The 17122-nt window shown below is 35.3% G+C and overlaps 1 protein-coding gene across 6 annotated transcripts; it reads left to right on the top strand.

Annotated features, from left to right (window-relative positions):
* Positions 1-997: 997 nt before the first annotated feature.
* FGB (fibrinogen beta chain) lies at positions 998-8221 on the top strand (the record flags this gene model as incomplete). Of its 6 annotated transcripts, none has more annotated exons than XM_079712978.1 (8): positions 998-1102; positions 3742-3792; positions 4449-4596; positions 5538-5765; positions 6296-6409; positions 6757-6882; positions 7098-7383; positions 7990-8221. In XM_079712978.1, 8 exons carry the CDS (start codon positions 998-1000, stop codon positions 8219-8221), a joined length of 1290 nt encoding a protein of 429 aa, XP_079569104.1. The 6 variants fall into 6 exon arrangements, with proteins under 6 accessions (XP_079569104.1, XP_079569103.1, XP_079569102.1 ...); XM_079712977.1 differs by having other exon boundaries at positions 3742-3933; positions 4545-4596; XM_079712976.1 differs by having other exon boundaries at positions 3742-3933; positions 4413-4596; positions 6766-6882.
* Positions 8222-17122: the final 8901 nt, after the last annotated feature.

The raw sequence follows: 17122 nt of genomic DNA, 5'->3' as shown, positions 1-17122 counted from the left end.
GAGCACACTTGCTGGGATTTTTGTTTTGGCTTTGGTTTTGCTATTGATTCTTGTAAGAGTTGTTAATCCTGATTGCAAAAAACAATGAAAAGACGACAGAGATGTATTTGTTAGCTTATAGGAAATTATGAAAGGAAATGGTGTCTGAGATTCTATTTGAAATAGATATATGAAGGCTTCACTAATGTTAAAATAACATTGTTTTTATAAATATTAGTAATATAATATAAAATATAATATAAAATGTTAAATATGTATCCAATCACCATAATAATGATTTTGATTTAGGAATCTGTAATCTACTAATTATTTTAATACTGTTTAGGATTATTTAAACATTTTAACATATTAGTAAAGAACAAAATATGGAAAGTGGTCAGAGCAAAAAAAGAAGACTACATTTTCTTTTTCATGTTAGTCTATCATAGCATAAGGCATGAATATTATCGATAATTTTGTTATTCTAATTAATGTCTGAAAGATAATATGAACAGATGGTAATATTATTCTTGAGTTTAATGGCCTTTTTAAAAACTGAATTACAGGATTACCTCAAAACAACACTTATGGTAAACCTCTAGTGAGTTCACAATGTTAGTGGGTGCCTTGTAAGTAGGTCGAAGTTTTTTGTGCTTGGATTAAAAATATCTTTTTCCTCACACATTCTTTGGGAGCCTGTGTAGCATCCACGTTAATTTACAGGAAATGTGATACACAGCTCTTTTAGGAATGTCCCAATTTCCCATCATATTGTCCGATTAAATGAATTAAGGAACTTCGGTGTTGTTACTAAACTCGGCCAACAGGGAACAATTGTATGACAAGTAAATAAGTCTTGCTGGGAACATGTTGCTTAAGGGATAAAATGGTTCAGCCAACAAGTGAACCAAAAAATTAAATGTTAACTAAGGAAGGTAATCACTTGGAAAGGCATAGCTAACAGAGGATTCAGGTATATATAGGATTGAAGATCTTTCAGTTAAGTCTATAGCAAAGGATGGTTTCTTGGAACTTCCAAAAATTTAAAACCATGAAACATCTACTGCTGCTACTATTGTGTGTTTTTATAGTTAAGGCCCAAGCTATTGATGACTACGATGAGGTGACTTTTAAATATTATTGTATTCTTACTAATATTATTAATATAAAATATAACCAAAACATAATCATATGTGAATATTTATTATAATGATATTAACATTGATTTTAATTATGAAATTGAATTGTTAATCTCTAAGACCTATTTTATTTAAAGAATGTTGCATAGTATTTCTTATATAAAAACAAAATAATAATTTCTCATTTTCTGGTTTATCACCTTTATTTTCCCAGGAAGAAGATGTCAGAGCTAATGTAAGATGTATTTTTCCAGTTGTTGCTATCCTGAGTACTATCATTTTCATTGAGTTCTAACAATATGTTATTACAAGTTGAGAACAAATATCTGAAAATTTCCCAGACTATAAAATAATAAAAGAGCAGCATTTTAAAAGAAAAAAGCTGTAGTAGCTAGATGGCTCTTTGGTGAAGGAGGGTAATATAAAGCTCCTGAAATTACAGGCTATTTATGAATGAAAATTGTAAACTAAATCTAAAAGCAGAATAGATCAAGTGTGGTAATAGAAGATTAAAAATTATTTTTTTCAAATGAGAAATTTATTTATTGTCATTATTAGTGGTTATCAAATATATCACTCCATTTAATTTATTCATTCGTAGAACAGTTTTTTCCTCAAGTACTATCTTTGCTGATTTACTCCTACTGGTTTGAAGATGTCAAAAATACAAAAATGCATTTAGAGAAATGAATATTTAAATAATTAAAATTTTATTATCAGATAACTCCGGATCAAATTTCTTGTATATAGCATAGTATCACCATACTAGGAATAAAAGTACACAGTAATACATAAATGAAGTGATTCATTTTGGATCACTTGTTGAATTTGAAGGGAACCTAAGTGTTTTAATTATCAAACTATACATATAAAAAGATAGTTATTTGGTTAATTGAATTAGGTAAGAAAAATGTAAAGAATGTGTAAGAGTAAACTTTTATAAAGTACTTGGCTAAGCACTTTTAAATTCCTGCTCACCAACTAATCTACACAGAGACAGTTTACTAGTTTATCCTTCCAATTGGATTTTCTAGTTTTATTTATTTCAATAAGTGGTCTTCAAAAACTTCATATAATTTCTTTTAAGATGTTTAACATTTTTCATTTACTTTTCTCTAGTAAAGCTAGATCACCAACACTACCTCTTTAATTATATTCTAAAATAAAAAGGAAATATTTTTCTTCTGTTATAATTTGACTTGTAGTAAACAGATGAATCACATTTCATAAAATTTCTGTCTGGCTGGGACCATGTCTTTGACACAAAATATGTATATTTCCTACAAATCTTCATACATTATTATTTTTCTTGCAGTCACACATAACATATACTATAGTTTAATTTCAGCAGTTAAGCAGGGGAATCTTGATCCAACTTGCCTGGGTTTAAAGCCTAGCACTCTACCACTTAATGTTAAATATTATTCTAACTTACTGAATAAATGACAGTGAAATTCCAAACAGTCATTCGATGACTTCTAGGCCCACAAAATAGCTAGAGAGCCTAGTCTCTGCAGCAAATCTAGTCATTTGTTAATTTGTAATTAATTGCCAAAAGGTGTAAGTACTGACAAAGGTCATATGATGATAATATAGGTAATCTAAGCCGACACTTTTGTATTGCATTGCATATTTTCCACTTCACTATCTTTTAATGTAATATTTTTTCAATTAGCAAATAATTTTAATTTCAATGCACGTACCTTGAGAATTATTTTAAATATGAGAAAATCATGGTATTTGATAAAGGAAATCAAGTAGAAAATTTCATGAGAATGATTTAACAATTTTGTTGATAGAAGATAAGGTTGAAGTTAGTAGTGGAAAAGCCACTTACACTGTAGTATCTGTTATGTGTGATTGCAATAAAAAAAATAATAATAACTCAATATGTGCCAGGTATTCTTCTAAGGGTGTCATATGCAATAAGTCATTTAATCCTAACAATCATCTTATATGGCAGATACTTTTATCATTCCTATTTTACAGATGTAGTAACTTGCGGAAGATCTTTATAGCTAGTAAGTGGTGGTAGTCAAGACTTGAAACCAAGCAGTCTGTCTTCAGAATACCTTATTCCTCTTCAAACATGTTAGAGCCAATAGTTGTCTTATTACAAATAAATCCTAAGTAAATTTTGCTTTTAATAAATCTGTATTATCTCTTAAATATTATTATATAGGAGTTAGCCAAATTAATCGTCAATTCATAAAAATTGAAAGTAAAAAAATAATTAACAATAATTACAGGAATTTAGTAATCCAGTGCCTTGAGAACATTTATTCCTCCTGATGGTATAGATTTCTTACTATTTTGTGTGTTCCAAAGTATAGGTTTCAGGAATCTGAGGCCATTATCTTTCATTATCTGCTGCAACATTTTTTAAAGTCTCTTTTTAAAAACTACCCCAGGCACGATAGCTTTTTGCACTGTTTTTCTTTCTACTGTTACTGAAGAGACCTAAGGAACCTATTGACTTACGAACAACAACTAGCTAGTTGATGGACCTTAAGCCAATCCTCAGTCATTTGATAACCTAAGTTATAGGATGAGGGTGTTGGAATAGCTACATCTAAACTATCCTATAACACTCTACATTTTATTTCTGCCTGGTTCCCTGAAGTTTCATTTGGATGCCCGTGGTCATCGACCCTATGACAAGAAGAGGGAAGAGGCTCCCAGCCTGAGACCCGTCGCCCCTCCCATCAGCGGAGGTGGCTATCAGCCTCGTCCAGCCAAAGCAGCTATCGGCCAGAAGAAAGTGGAGAGAAAACCCCCTGATGCTGATGGCTGCCTGCACGCTGACCCAGACCTGGTGGGTAGGCCTCCCATGCGAAGAAGGCCTGTATTCATCATGTCTTCCTGATGTTGTGTTGACCCACATTACCATCATTTTTATTTTGTTTGTTTCTTTTGGATGTAAATACAAAACATAAACTTATTGGGCCCTAGGCTAAGGGTGCTTTTCTAATTTTCTTTGGTCTGGGCCCAAGATTACAAATTAGGACACATGAAACATCATGAAACATCATCTCCTTTGTACTTTGCCCACTTTGTCTGTTCAGATGGTAACATTTTCATAGCCTAATTACCTTTGTTCTGTGGTAAAGATTATTTTTAATCTTCAGAGGAATATAATGATGAGTCTAGAATTTCTGGTCTCACATAAAGAAAATCAAATTGCAAGTTTTTATATTGGTGAATGATATCACTGAATTTTCACTATGTGCTATTTTCACAAATATCCATAACCCCAATCCTTCATCTAATGTTGGCTATTTTCTTTGTTTGCAGGGCGTGTTGTGTCCTACAGGATGTCAGTTGCAAGATACTTTGGTAAAAGAGGAAAGGCCAATCAGAAAGAATGTAGAAGAGTTAATTACTAATATAAAGTCTGTTTCCCAGACCTCTTCTTCCACCTTTCAGTATATAACTCTGCTAAGAAACCTGTGGAAAGAGAGGCAGAAGCAAGTGAAAGGTAGATGTCCTTGTGTTTCCTGTTTGATTCTATTATAAAATTGAAACTGTCAGAGTGCCATGGGAATGCACAACTCTGAGAAGATTCATGTTTCTAGATGAGTACGAGTAGTTCAGTATGAGCCTGATTACCCCAAGGTCCTCACTTAGGCATCTTCACCTGCCACTTGTCTGACAAGCACTATGCAACTCTTATTCCCAGTCTGGCATCAGCAAGGATGATTCTCTATGAACATTTTCACTGTGAGTCCTTATTTTTAGTCTATAAAAAAACGTGGGACTCTGAAGACAGTATATTCACAGAGTAAAAATTTAGCATTTATAGATTTAACATTTGAGGTTTTGAATATAACTGTGTCCAGGATATACTCAACTGAATTGAAGATAATGATCTTACCCTTTGAATCCTGAGATCTGAACTTTGAGTGCTATTGGCTTGGTGGTTAGGAATCAGCCAGTAAGCCAGCATGGCATAGGTGTTTCAGGGAGTAGCAAACCCAAGTTTGGACATTTTTCAAAGGAATCATGGCATTTCTCTTGTGTATTTCAAGGCTCTGCTGTACTTAAGTAAGATGAATAAATAAATCAAGTGTATCTACTCCATAAGATGTTGCACTTCTGAGATGGAAAGCCTAAGTCCTACTTTCTCCTCTTTTCCTCACCAAAGTAATAAACAACTTATTGTATTTATTATTAGGCATAATTTTTAGCTTAATCTAAGGTAAGTTACTATTATAGTAGCTAGATTATATGTTAATTTGTGTATGCCATGGGGCAAATAATTTCCCCTAAGTACAATTACATATCATGACTGCCCGATGTTCATTCTGGGTCTATTAGTTTATTCTCAGAGAATCAGAATCACAATTGTGTGGTTGAATATGTTTAGTTTTTTTATTGAGAGAAAATGCTAACCATTCCTACATAATTTCATTTTTACAGATAATGAAAATGTAATAAATGAGTACTCCTCACAGCTGGAAAAGCACCAGTTATATATAGATGAGACTGTGAACAGTAATATCCCAACTAAACTTCGTGTGCTCCGTTCAATTCTGGAAAATTTGAGAAGCAAAATACAAAAATTAGAATCGGATGTCTCAACTCAGATGGAATACTGCCGCAGCCCGTGTACTGTCACTTGCAATATTCCTGTGGTGTCTGGCAGAGGTAGCTAGTTAAGACACATATTTCTAGTATGTTCCAGAAGAACTCACACTCTCTAAAAATAAGAGAACTAAAAGAAGTCCAGTGGATTTCCCCAACAGATCCTAATGACATCTTAGCACATCATGAAGATATCCCTAGCATGCCTAATGCATTTGCCAGTTTTTGATGAGTAGGAAGCAGTATAATGATGGTGGTAGCTCCATGGGTGTAATGTACATGCTTGCTTGAAAAGATGGTGGAATCATGGATAGATGTAAGGATTTCTCCATCACGTGGGTTCTGGAAGTTTATGGATATCACAGGACACAAAAGGTAGAGAAGAGCTTTTTCACCCCCTTGGCAGATAGAATTCCTTGAAACTGAGTTTGATTTTTAGTAAAAGGAAGATTCAGTTTCTACAACATATTCTCAAATGTCTAAAATAAAATGTTCCTTAGTATCTATGTAATCAGTTATCTTACAAAATTAGTGACTAAAAACAAGGTAATGATGTTGTAGTCCCTAAATATAATGTTATCTTATGGTTGCAGAATGTGAGGAAATTATCAGGAATGGAGGTGAAACATCTGAAATGTATCTCATTCAGCCTGACAGTTCTATCAAACCATATAGAGTATACTGTGATATGAAAACAGAAAGAGGAGGTAAGTGTTTGATAGCTTTTGACATATTATGCTGAAATTATTTTGACACCATAAAATGTCAGGAAGTAAAACCTAGCTTTAACGTAGCTAACAATGAGCCATTTGATTTGGAATTCAATCTGATGTTTTAGAATATCTCTGATTCACAATTTAGGGTAAGATAAGGCACTTGCAGCTTCCAAAGATTTTGTGAGTTTTCCTCTCACATTTATTTCCTTATTATATCTATTTTGGAGCACTAAATATCAATGGGCATGAATTAAATGGACAAGGAATTCAGACATTGCCCTCAAAGCGACATTATTTGTTAGTGGTAATGTGTGTTATTTTGTTTCTTTCAACCAAAGGATGGACAGTAATTCAGAACCGTCAAGATGGTAGTGTTGACTTTGGCAGGAAATGGGATCCATATAAGGAAGGATTTGGAAATATTGCAACCAATGCAGATGGGAAAAAATACTGTGGTGTACCAGGTAAAAGCTGGGAGTACAAAATAAAATCATTCTTTTTTAGATGTTTTCTTTTTTTTTTCAATTTAAAAAACATAGTGTTGGTAGTATGTTTTTAGGAGTTTTAGGAGGTTAAGAAGAATTTACAAAAAGAGTATAAAAGCTAATGCTGAGGGAAAAAAGCCAGTTTTTTTTAAAGGTTTTATTTTTGGTGAGATGTTAGTTTATTTTTCCTTTAGGTGAGTATTGGCTTGGAAATGACAAAATTAGCCAGCTTACCAGGTTGGGACCCACAAAGCTTTTTATTGAAATGGAGGACTGGAAAGGAGACAAGGTGACAGCACTCTATGAAGGATTCACTGTACAGAATGAGGCCAACAAATATCAGCTCTCAGTGAGCAAATACAAGGGCACAGCTGGCAATGCCCTCGTAGAAGGAGCTTCTCAACTGGTGGGAGAAAACCGGACTATGACCATCCACAACAGCATGTTCTTCAGCACATACGACAGAGACAACGACGGCTGGTATGTGCTGCTTCTTCCCTCCTGCTTTTAGCACCGCTGCTAACATTGCTGCTTGGAGTCATTAATGATCGCTAATGTGATTAGTGACTCTCATTTCTTGGGTACTTCCTGTGTGCCAGCCACTGTACTAAGCTCTTTCTGGGTCACTCAAAAGCACTCCAGCTATAAGGTTGCCATTACTATCCTCATTTTACAAATGAAGATTAGAGAGATAAAGTAATTTACACAAAATCACTAACCATAAAGGATACAACTGGAATTTGAGCACAGTTACAAAGTAGTGCATACTTAGATAGATTTCCCTATCTCTAAATTGGACTGTGTATATCAAAACCTCCATTTTATTTTCCAGGGATCTGTAACACTAAGGGATCTGAAAGCTATCATTTCAGGATAAAGTAACAAACATAGATTAATTTGCCACATAGGCCCAGTTCTCTCCCTTTCTTTCTATAGGGCAGAGAAGACCTTTGTTGTGTAATTGTGACTTTACATATAGAACCAGAGGGAGGGAATATTGCACCCAGCACTTCTCTGTGTGTATTTTGCAAAGAATTAACTTGAGAGCACTGCAGTTCTAATAACCCTGAATAAATTTCCTTTCAGGAAAACTACAGATCCCAGAAAGCAGTGTTCTAAAGAGGATGGTGGTGGATGGTGGTATAATAGATGTCATGCGGCCAATCCAAATGGCAGATACTACTGGGGTGGCCCTTATACCTGGGACATGGCAAAGCACGGCACAGACGATGGAGTGGTGTGGATGAACTGGCAGGGGTCCTGGTACTCAATGAAGAAGATGTCCATGAAGATCAGGCCCTACTTCCCAGAGCAATAGTCCTCCACACATAGATTATTATTCTTCCCTATGTGACAACATTTTTATATATCATATCATCAGAATTTTTTTTCATACCTTATATCCCTCTAAAACTATCAAAATGTAGTAAGTGTGACTTTTTGGAAACAGTATTTAGGCAAATGACATTTAAAACAGCACATGATTTTCTTTCATATTCATCATTTCTATTGCATACCAAGATGTAACTAAAAGGATGACTGTGGATAGTCAGTGTTCATAATTTCAGTGGATTATGAAAAGTTTCAAATTAGTAAGAGAAATTTTCTATCCTTGTGGGAAAACTGTGAGGTGAGCTAAAAACCTGTGTTTAAAAGTCCACTTTTAAACCTCTCTTTATTTATGTAAGATCTGTCACAGAAAACTCAAAAAGATTTATTCATTAAACTGGTTTCTGTTACAATAAACTAATGTTTTCTTATTTTGTACTCCACATGGCCACTGAGTTAGGCTTTGAACTTGTGAGAAAAGAGAAGCATTCACAACCTCAAGTAGCTAATGAAGTGGCAGTGAACCCCTGAAGGTTCAACATCTCCCTCTGCACCATGAAAATCCACTGCTCTGCAGGGAACTAGACTTGCGGATCAGAGATCCCAAGAGGACAGTCATGGTCAAGTCTTCACCATTTGTTTTTTGAGGGAAACAGCAAGGGAGGAAGCAGCATTTGCCTGTTGCCTCTGGAAATTCGGCCTATTGGCCTCAACTGGGTTTTTGTTTTTCACATGGTCACACCAGAGCTGAAGTAGAAGTGAATTTCTCTTCTTTCTACTTCTCCTCGGCAAATGAGTATATCAACTCAACTTCCTTTTACTCTGTATTCTCCATCTGCCCTGTGCAACCCTCTGACCCTTTGTCCTCCTTCCCTCTTGTAGCGCCATTGCCACTGATTTTCATGGGAACATTGTCCTGATGCTCATCTTCTTAACCTTTGCATCTAAGCACATGTTACTCATTTCTATCACGGAAATACCACCACTCCCTTAATTCCTCATCATAGCCAACTTCAACTTTTACCCGGTTTCCCTGCCGTAGGTTCTGTCCCACCTATATTCAATTTGTCTGTTACTCTGCCATCACATATACCGTCCTAAAAACAGAAAATTCTGACCAAGTTACTTTCCTGCTTAATGTTAGCTCGTTATTATCTAAGTGTTAAAATCCAGATTTCTTAGCTGGGAGTGAAAATGGTTTGTTACTTGGTCCCAGCACTGTCTCCTACCCCTGCCCCCCTTCACTATACATCTGCACTCTTGTCCCAGTGAATTTTTCACTGTTCCCGGAAAGGTCAGGCCCTTTTATATTGTGCTCCCATTGTAAACAACATCTTTCCTCCAACACCATCTGACAAAATTGCTGTCCATTTCAAGCTTCGCTTTAAATGCAATTTGTCTGTTCTACACATCTTTCTCCTTCGCTGATAATGAGCTCTTACTCATCTTTGATTCCAGAATCATCTTCCTGTCAGTCAGATTTTCATAAATTTATAAATATTCTATGAGTAAATCCAATGATTATCAAGATCTTGGATAGCCCTTTTTTAGGTAGAACCCATTTTCCAATAAAGGCACACATAGAAACTCAATATGCAAGATACTGGAAATTAGAAATTTTGCAGCAAGCCTGAGTGTATCAAAAGCCCATGAAATAAAGGATGCGGAGGTGGCAGGGGCCCAATCTAAGGGCAATATCCCTCAGATCTTTGCTCAACCCCCTTATGTACTCAGAGAGGACTAAGAGAATCCTAGAGTTTAAAGTAAAACCACAGATTAAAACCCACTAAAGTAGATAATCCGATGGTCAATTTCTTAGTTAATGTACAAGTAGCAGAAACACAGAGACCACACCTGGGTAATATGTAATATCTATCTAGAAAGAAGTAAGCCTTCTTAAGGTGTCAGTTGGTAAGAAATGTTACCTATATGATTTTGCCCATTCAAGCTTCACAATTTCGAATACAATCAAAAGGTAGTGTCCCCTAGTTAGAATATATAAAACAGTATCTAAAAAGGTTAACTCATGACTTTTATGAAGATAATAAAAAGATGAGTTGAAAATTAATAATGCCACACTATGGCATGAGAACTATAGTATATTTATTATACAATTAAGACTGAAAGTATGGAATAAACTATAAAGGATATATGCACTTGGGATGTAAACTTCCCATTCCTCTGCATTTAGGAACCAAGGAAAACAAGTAACCAATATTAACTGAAGCCTTGTTTTTTAAGGTGAAAACACATGGGGCAAAAACGTAGGTTATCTAGCATACCACGAGCCACAGTAGTTGAACTGACATTTCTGTTCAACCATTACACACACCGATCATCTAAACCTGCAGAGCTTATTTAGAATACAGAGTTCTGGAGTCAACCCAGGTTTATTACATCAGAGCCTCTACATGGGAAGATCCTAAGAATATATATTTTTAATAAATGTTCCCAAGAGATTCTGATCACCAGCTGGATTTCGGAACGAATGATTCAGGCTATATTTGCATTCACCTGAGACTCCCATCTTTCTTATCTAGCACTCTTCCTACCCAAGTGGTGACTATGAGGCAATATTTAGAGCAAGAGGTCATCTTTGAAATTACTGTGACTTCATACTGTGACCACTGCCTATCTTTAAGGCTCAACTTGGATTTAGCAGCTAGAACCACTATTTCTATTCTGGTATCTGTCAGTCTCAGCTGATTCTTTAGTTGGACTTAGTTTTTCTGAGGTGTAGAAACAAATGAAAGATGCTACCTACCATTTGTACATAGAGTTGAAGCTGTGATCTGAACACCATGCATCCCCCCACTGTGCCATGTGATCTGATGCTCCCTGCTTGATGCTCCCACTGTCACTCAGCTCTGCACCAAGTCACAACGTGTTGGTGCATAATTATGCCTAAACCTAGCAAATGGAATAAGTTCTGTTTATTTTTTTTTTAATTTTTTTGCAGTACGTGTGCCTCTCACTGTTGTGGCCTCTCCCATTGTGGAGCACAGGCTCCGGACACGCAGGCTCAGCGGCCATGGTTCATGGGCCCAGCCACTCCGCGGCATGTGGGATCTTCCCGGACCGGGGCACGAACCCGTGTCCCCTGCATCAGCAGGCGGACTCTCAACCACTGCGCCACCAGGGAAGCCCAGTTCTGTTTATTTTAACATTAATTGTGTTTTTAAATAACGAAAGTAGTACATATTATGTGTAGACATTTTGGGAAATACAGAGAAATATAGAACAATTTATAATTTCAACACTAAGAGGCAAGCAGCTAATATCTCAGTAGATGTTTTTCTTTTTATCCTGTGTGCATTTTAGAACTTGAATATTTCACATTGTGGCATGGAAAATTTTCCATGTTACTTAATATTCTTCTATAGTGTTATTTTCTATATGATTTTTAATGGCCCTATAATATTCCATTGTGTGCCATGTACTCTTTTTTTAAGCAAGTGTCTCTCATTAGACATTTAGATTTTTCTGACCTAGTCCTAATAAAGATAATACTTCAATTAACATCCTTATGCATAACTTTTTTGCATATATACATAATCTGTATTATGTATAATATAGGTTTTTATCTATTTCCTTCTAGAATAAATTCCTAGAAGCAGAGTTTCTAGAGGAAATAAAGGATTTTGGCATTCTAAACGTTTTTAAAATAAATATATTGTCAAATAACTCTCCGTAAAGATTGCATTGATTTACCTGTAACACACAGAATTAGAGGTGTTTGTATTTTTATATTTCTTCTCCTTCATGAATGCTGAAAGTTATGACTAAAATATTGACAATTGCTTTAATTTTCATATCTTTAATTACTGGTGCAACTAAGGAATTTAAAAATGTTTAATGATCATTTGTGTATCTTGTTTTGAGAGTTCCCTTTCAGGTCCTATCCCCAATTTTCTATTAAGAGAAACATCTTTTATATGAATTCTTAACCATTCTTTATGTATGTAGGATAGCAATCAGGAGCATGATATTACCCACTATTTACTCAAATATTTTGTTTCCTAGGTGATTACACTGGGAGAGTCATATGCTTATGCAAATAGTCTTAACTGGTATGAATATTAACCGTTGTACCCCTTTCTCTCCTCCCAACCAAGATGTGACCAACAGGTGATATGGTTTTTGGTTTTGTCTTTTGACTGAATTATATTTATTTCCCCAACAAATTTTTATTTGAAAAGTTTCAGTCTTACAAAGAAATTGTAAGAATAGTTTAATGAATACCTCTATGTATTTCACCTAGATTCACCAACTGTTTGCCATATTTGCTTTATCTCTCAAAAGGAGATACTTTTAATGCAGTTTTGCAACAGCCTATGTAGGCATATGACCCTGAGGTCATAGATCTATTGCAGATAGAGCCAAAGGTGGATTTAGCAAATATTTTCCAGAGTGCTCTGTTGCAATCAACACGTAGCCACCTTCAGCAATGAGCTGATGAAGAGGGAGACCACTGTTTAATAGCTAGGTATTTCTCAGCTCAATCCTGGCAGGTTACCTTAACTTTTCTTACCTCTGTGGTTTTGAAGTGTTGCTTTTACAAGTGGAAATGGAAGACAAAATATCAAACTCTCGTATGAGAATATGAATCTCTTCCCTGGGTGCAAATTCCTCATGATACTACTTACTCCCTTCTATGATGTTTAAGGCCCTGACACCCCCAGCCTCAATTAATTAAAGATTTTTCTTCATAAATGAGATTTATAAAGTATTTGAGAGTCAATTAAAAAGAAGATATAGGTGAATTAATAAATGCATAAATAAATAAATATGATAGCTCCAGAATGGTTTCTATGTAAATTTCATTAGCTACAAGCAATTTGCATAATCTTCACCAAAATCTAAATGTTGCTACTTCTCAAGTTGTTTCAGCAAATAGTAAATATTTTAATACTTTGTTCAAGTATAACAAATACTTAGCTTATGATTTTTGCATCCTGCATGTACCTACATTAATATGGTATCATTTTCTTTCAGGCTTTTCTAGACATGATTTGAGATAAATAATGAACTTGGATGGATGGGTCTTGCTTTGATTCACCAGCTGCACCCCTTGTGTTGGCTAACTTGGAAATGTATTTTGTTGGTTATAAGGGGGACACATGACAGAGTATAATTAGATCAGTAACACTACTGGGAAAGTAATTAAAATTAAATTTGCAATATGCTCATGTTTATCTATAAACTACAGTATCATTGTCCTAGAACTTAGAATAAATTATGAGGGCAACTTAAGTGGTTAGAGCCTGTAAGAACACTGTTGTGAGCTTCATCCCCAGATGTGTTTCTTATCACATTATTTAACCTCCCCAAGCTACTATTTTCTCATCAAAAAATCAATTTATAGAATGTCCTCACCTTTATTAAAGGAACTCTAGTAATTATCAATTTAAAATATTCTTATAATATTTTCTGGAAATGTAATACTTTATTCTAAAACGTTTCCAGACACTCAAAATAAATATGTAAATAGAATACATGAATCAAAATGTAAATAATTTCTTTTAATAAAAATGAAATATGACATCAATAAATACAGAAGGGATTTATGCATTCAGTAGGAGCTTGAAATGGAAGACCTTTAAAGTTCCTTTTAACCCTTAAGTTTCTTAATTCACAAATATTTTATTGGGTCATAACTTTGTGCCATACCTTGAGTGAAGTAGTAGGGAAAACAATACAGTCTCTGCACTTAAGGAAAGAGGAATCAAGAGGTTTCTCATGCACCACTGCATGCTAAAGAGAGCATCAATGTGGCTACAGGCTAACGGATGAAGATGGATCTATCTAGGTGTAAAATTAAGATACAGCTGAATATTTTTTACATTTCTTACTCAGGAACAAAATCCTTAATTCAGCATTTTCCTCTGTAGCAGACATATTTAAAAACCATGTACTTTCCTGGCAAAACTTTCAGGTTCATATCTATTTTATTCATTTATTGATTCATTCATTCAACTAGGGGTTATTTTGAAATGGGTAATCTAAACAGAACTTGCAGATTAAGAGGGGGATTGAGTGGGGTGGGTGGTGGGAGGAGGAGTAGCACCATGAGTAGGTAGCAGAAGTTAAGGAAAGAGGAAACAAAAAAAATTTAAAAAGTCAATGTAAAATAAAACTGTTTTAAAAAAATTCATCAACTGTAAGAAAATCTTCTACATTGAGTGATAAGGTTTGGAAATAAAGGAACAACATACAAAAAATTAAAGAAAGAGGAAACAATAATAAAATTAAGAAAATAAACTTAAAATTGTTTTAAAATGTATTTGTTATTTTAGGAAAGCTTTTTAAATAAAGTGATAATGTTAAAAATAAAATGGCTTGTAAAGATATCTAGGTAAATGCAATAAAAAAGAAATTGGGAGTAATGATAATATTAATATTTAACAAAGGGAAATTCAATTCTAAAAAGATGAAACAAGTAAAAGTGGCACATTATATAATGATTAAAAAATTATAATCCATGGAGAAGATATAATAGTCATAAACTTTCATGCACTAGATAATAAAAGAGCCAATCACACAAAACAAAATTTCTAGAACAGGAAAAGAAAACACACATACACAAAACACTGAGTGAGACCTTATTATATACACATGGACCACACATAAAAGCATGTATGTGGCGCAGTGGTTGAGAATCTGCCTGACAGTGCAGGGGACAGGGGTTCGAAACCTGGTCTGGGAAGATCCCACATATCGCAGAGCAACTAGGCCCGTGAGCCACAACTACTGAGCCTGCGCGTCTGGAGCCTGTGCTCTGCAACAAGAGAGGCTGCAACAGTGAGAGGCCCGCACACCGTGATGAAGAGTGACCCCTGCTCACCGCAACTAGAGAAAGCCCTCGCACAGAAACGAAGACCCAACACAGACAAAAATAAATAAATAAATAATAATTTATGTCCTGGAGAGTTTCTTAAAAGAGGCAAGACACTCCTTTCTCTTCTGTCTCTCCTCTTCCAGATTGCCCAGGACAGAATGTTTGGGACATGATGTAAACTTGAGGATGGAAGTTATTTATTACGATGCAGGTTTCCTAAAGATCATGGGAACATATTCTTGTAGAGTTTTCCGTCTTATTTAAGCCACTGTGTCAAACCTAATCCCAACTAATAAAAATGAGTACTAATGTTATTGCAGTGAGAAACTCCTACATTTAAGGAATGATCTGAGAAGGAACTGCCGGTTGCAAAGACTGAGAAAGGTGAGACAGAAGGGCATGGCACACTAGAAAGCAAGAGAGAAATACAGCTTGCAGAGGTGGATGGAGAAAATGGCGGCAGATGTTTGAAAAAGATCAGGCAGAAGGGACTTGAACATAGGGCCTTAAATGTAGAACTCCAAAGTTCCTGTTGACTTCTAAGAGAGCAATTTCAAGAGAGTGGTAACCAAGTGAAAGCTAAGTTACAGTGGGCTTCTATGTGAATGGGAGTCAGAGAGGCTGAATTAGTATTTAATTTCAGGAATTAGGGAAATAGGGCAATAGGTTAAAGATAAGATAAAGTGGAAAAAGAGATGTTTGGTGTCTTTTCTCACAACCAAACTGTATCTCCAATTATCATGATTCTGCTAATATTGGCATTGTTTATTAAATTAAGAGGTTGCTTATTCTTTGCTAATAAACTCAAAGCCTTCAAAATAAATGAGAAATGAATGGCCCTTCACAATCAAAGTTGATTTCATTGTGGGACCCAATTCTGTCCCTAATAGTGTGATATTCTGGAAAATAAAATACTTCCAACTCCAATTCTGTGGAGGAAGATGTGTGGGTGTAAAGGTGGTAGGCCGAGAAATACTATGGCACTCTAATGTCTGAAGTGAATGAAAATCCTTTTAATTTTGAAGAAGTTCATATCCAGTTATACAAAGTTGTGGGGGACGTCATTTATTTGTATGAAGGGTTTTCAACAGCACGTAAGGAAACGCAAGAATATCGGGGCTTCTTATGTGACTCATTTGCAAGCTCTTTTGCTCACCTTTTTTCTGCTCCCCAGGCACTGGACAAGAGCCCTGGCATCTTTCCTTCTTCTCACCCCTCCTCCCTCCCACCTTCTTCTTCTCCCTCTCTTCCTTCCTTCCTTCCTTCCTTCCCTCCTTCCCCTTCTTTCCTTCCTAGGAGAAAGTATGTATTTACATTAGGATAGAAACTGTGCAAGTGAGGGCAATGTACTGGGATCCCAATAAGCTTGGAATATTTTAACACATTTCCAAGGGTAAGTGGCAAGTGATTCTCACTAGAAGAACATTGTGAGTTAAAAATTGGGGCCAGGAGCCAAGTTCACCAAGATCAAAGATGATGTATTTTTAGATTAAATAAAATACTGACCAATGTAAATATGTTGAATTTATGGATATGGCATAGATGATATTTAGTGAGATGGTTTCAAGCGAATGTCTTACTTTAATAACAAGTATTACATCACAGGATATACTTTATGATTGGTGAAAAATGAAGTCAAATGAATGCTGTGGGGACTTTTTATTAATGTGTAAGTTCAATGTTTTTGGACTACTTGTAAATATTTAAAAGATTTTAAATGCTTTTTTGTGTGTGTATTTTTCGAAAGAAATTGGTTAGACTCTGGGGAAAAAATTCTATGTGCATTATGGTCTTCCTTGGAAGACTTAAGAAGTAGATAGATCTCTATTTCTGTTAGGAAAGAATGCTTCTCCTGCCTTGCTGGATTTGCTCGCCAACAGAAGAGATGAATGTACTTAGTAATTTGTAAATTCCTATACAAAGGCCAGCCAGTGTTCAGTTCAATGATTCGCAACTTAAGATATTGGTTTAAAACCATTCAATTAGAATGGATGAAATTACTTTTTTACTTTACAATGACCCCATGACTTTGGGTGGTGTGGGAAATAGAGA

Source organism: Hyperoodon ampullatus (assembly GCF_949752795.1).
Source record: "Hyperoodon ampullatus genome assembly, chromosome: 1".
In the NCBI taxonomy this organism is placed as follows: domain Eukaryota; kingdom Metazoa; phylum Chordata; class Mammalia; order Artiodactyla; family Ziphiidae; genus Hyperoodon; species Hyperoodon ampullatus.
The sequence above is the reverse complement of the archived record's forward strand: the minus strand, read 5'-3'. Positions and strand labels throughout refer to the sequence as shown.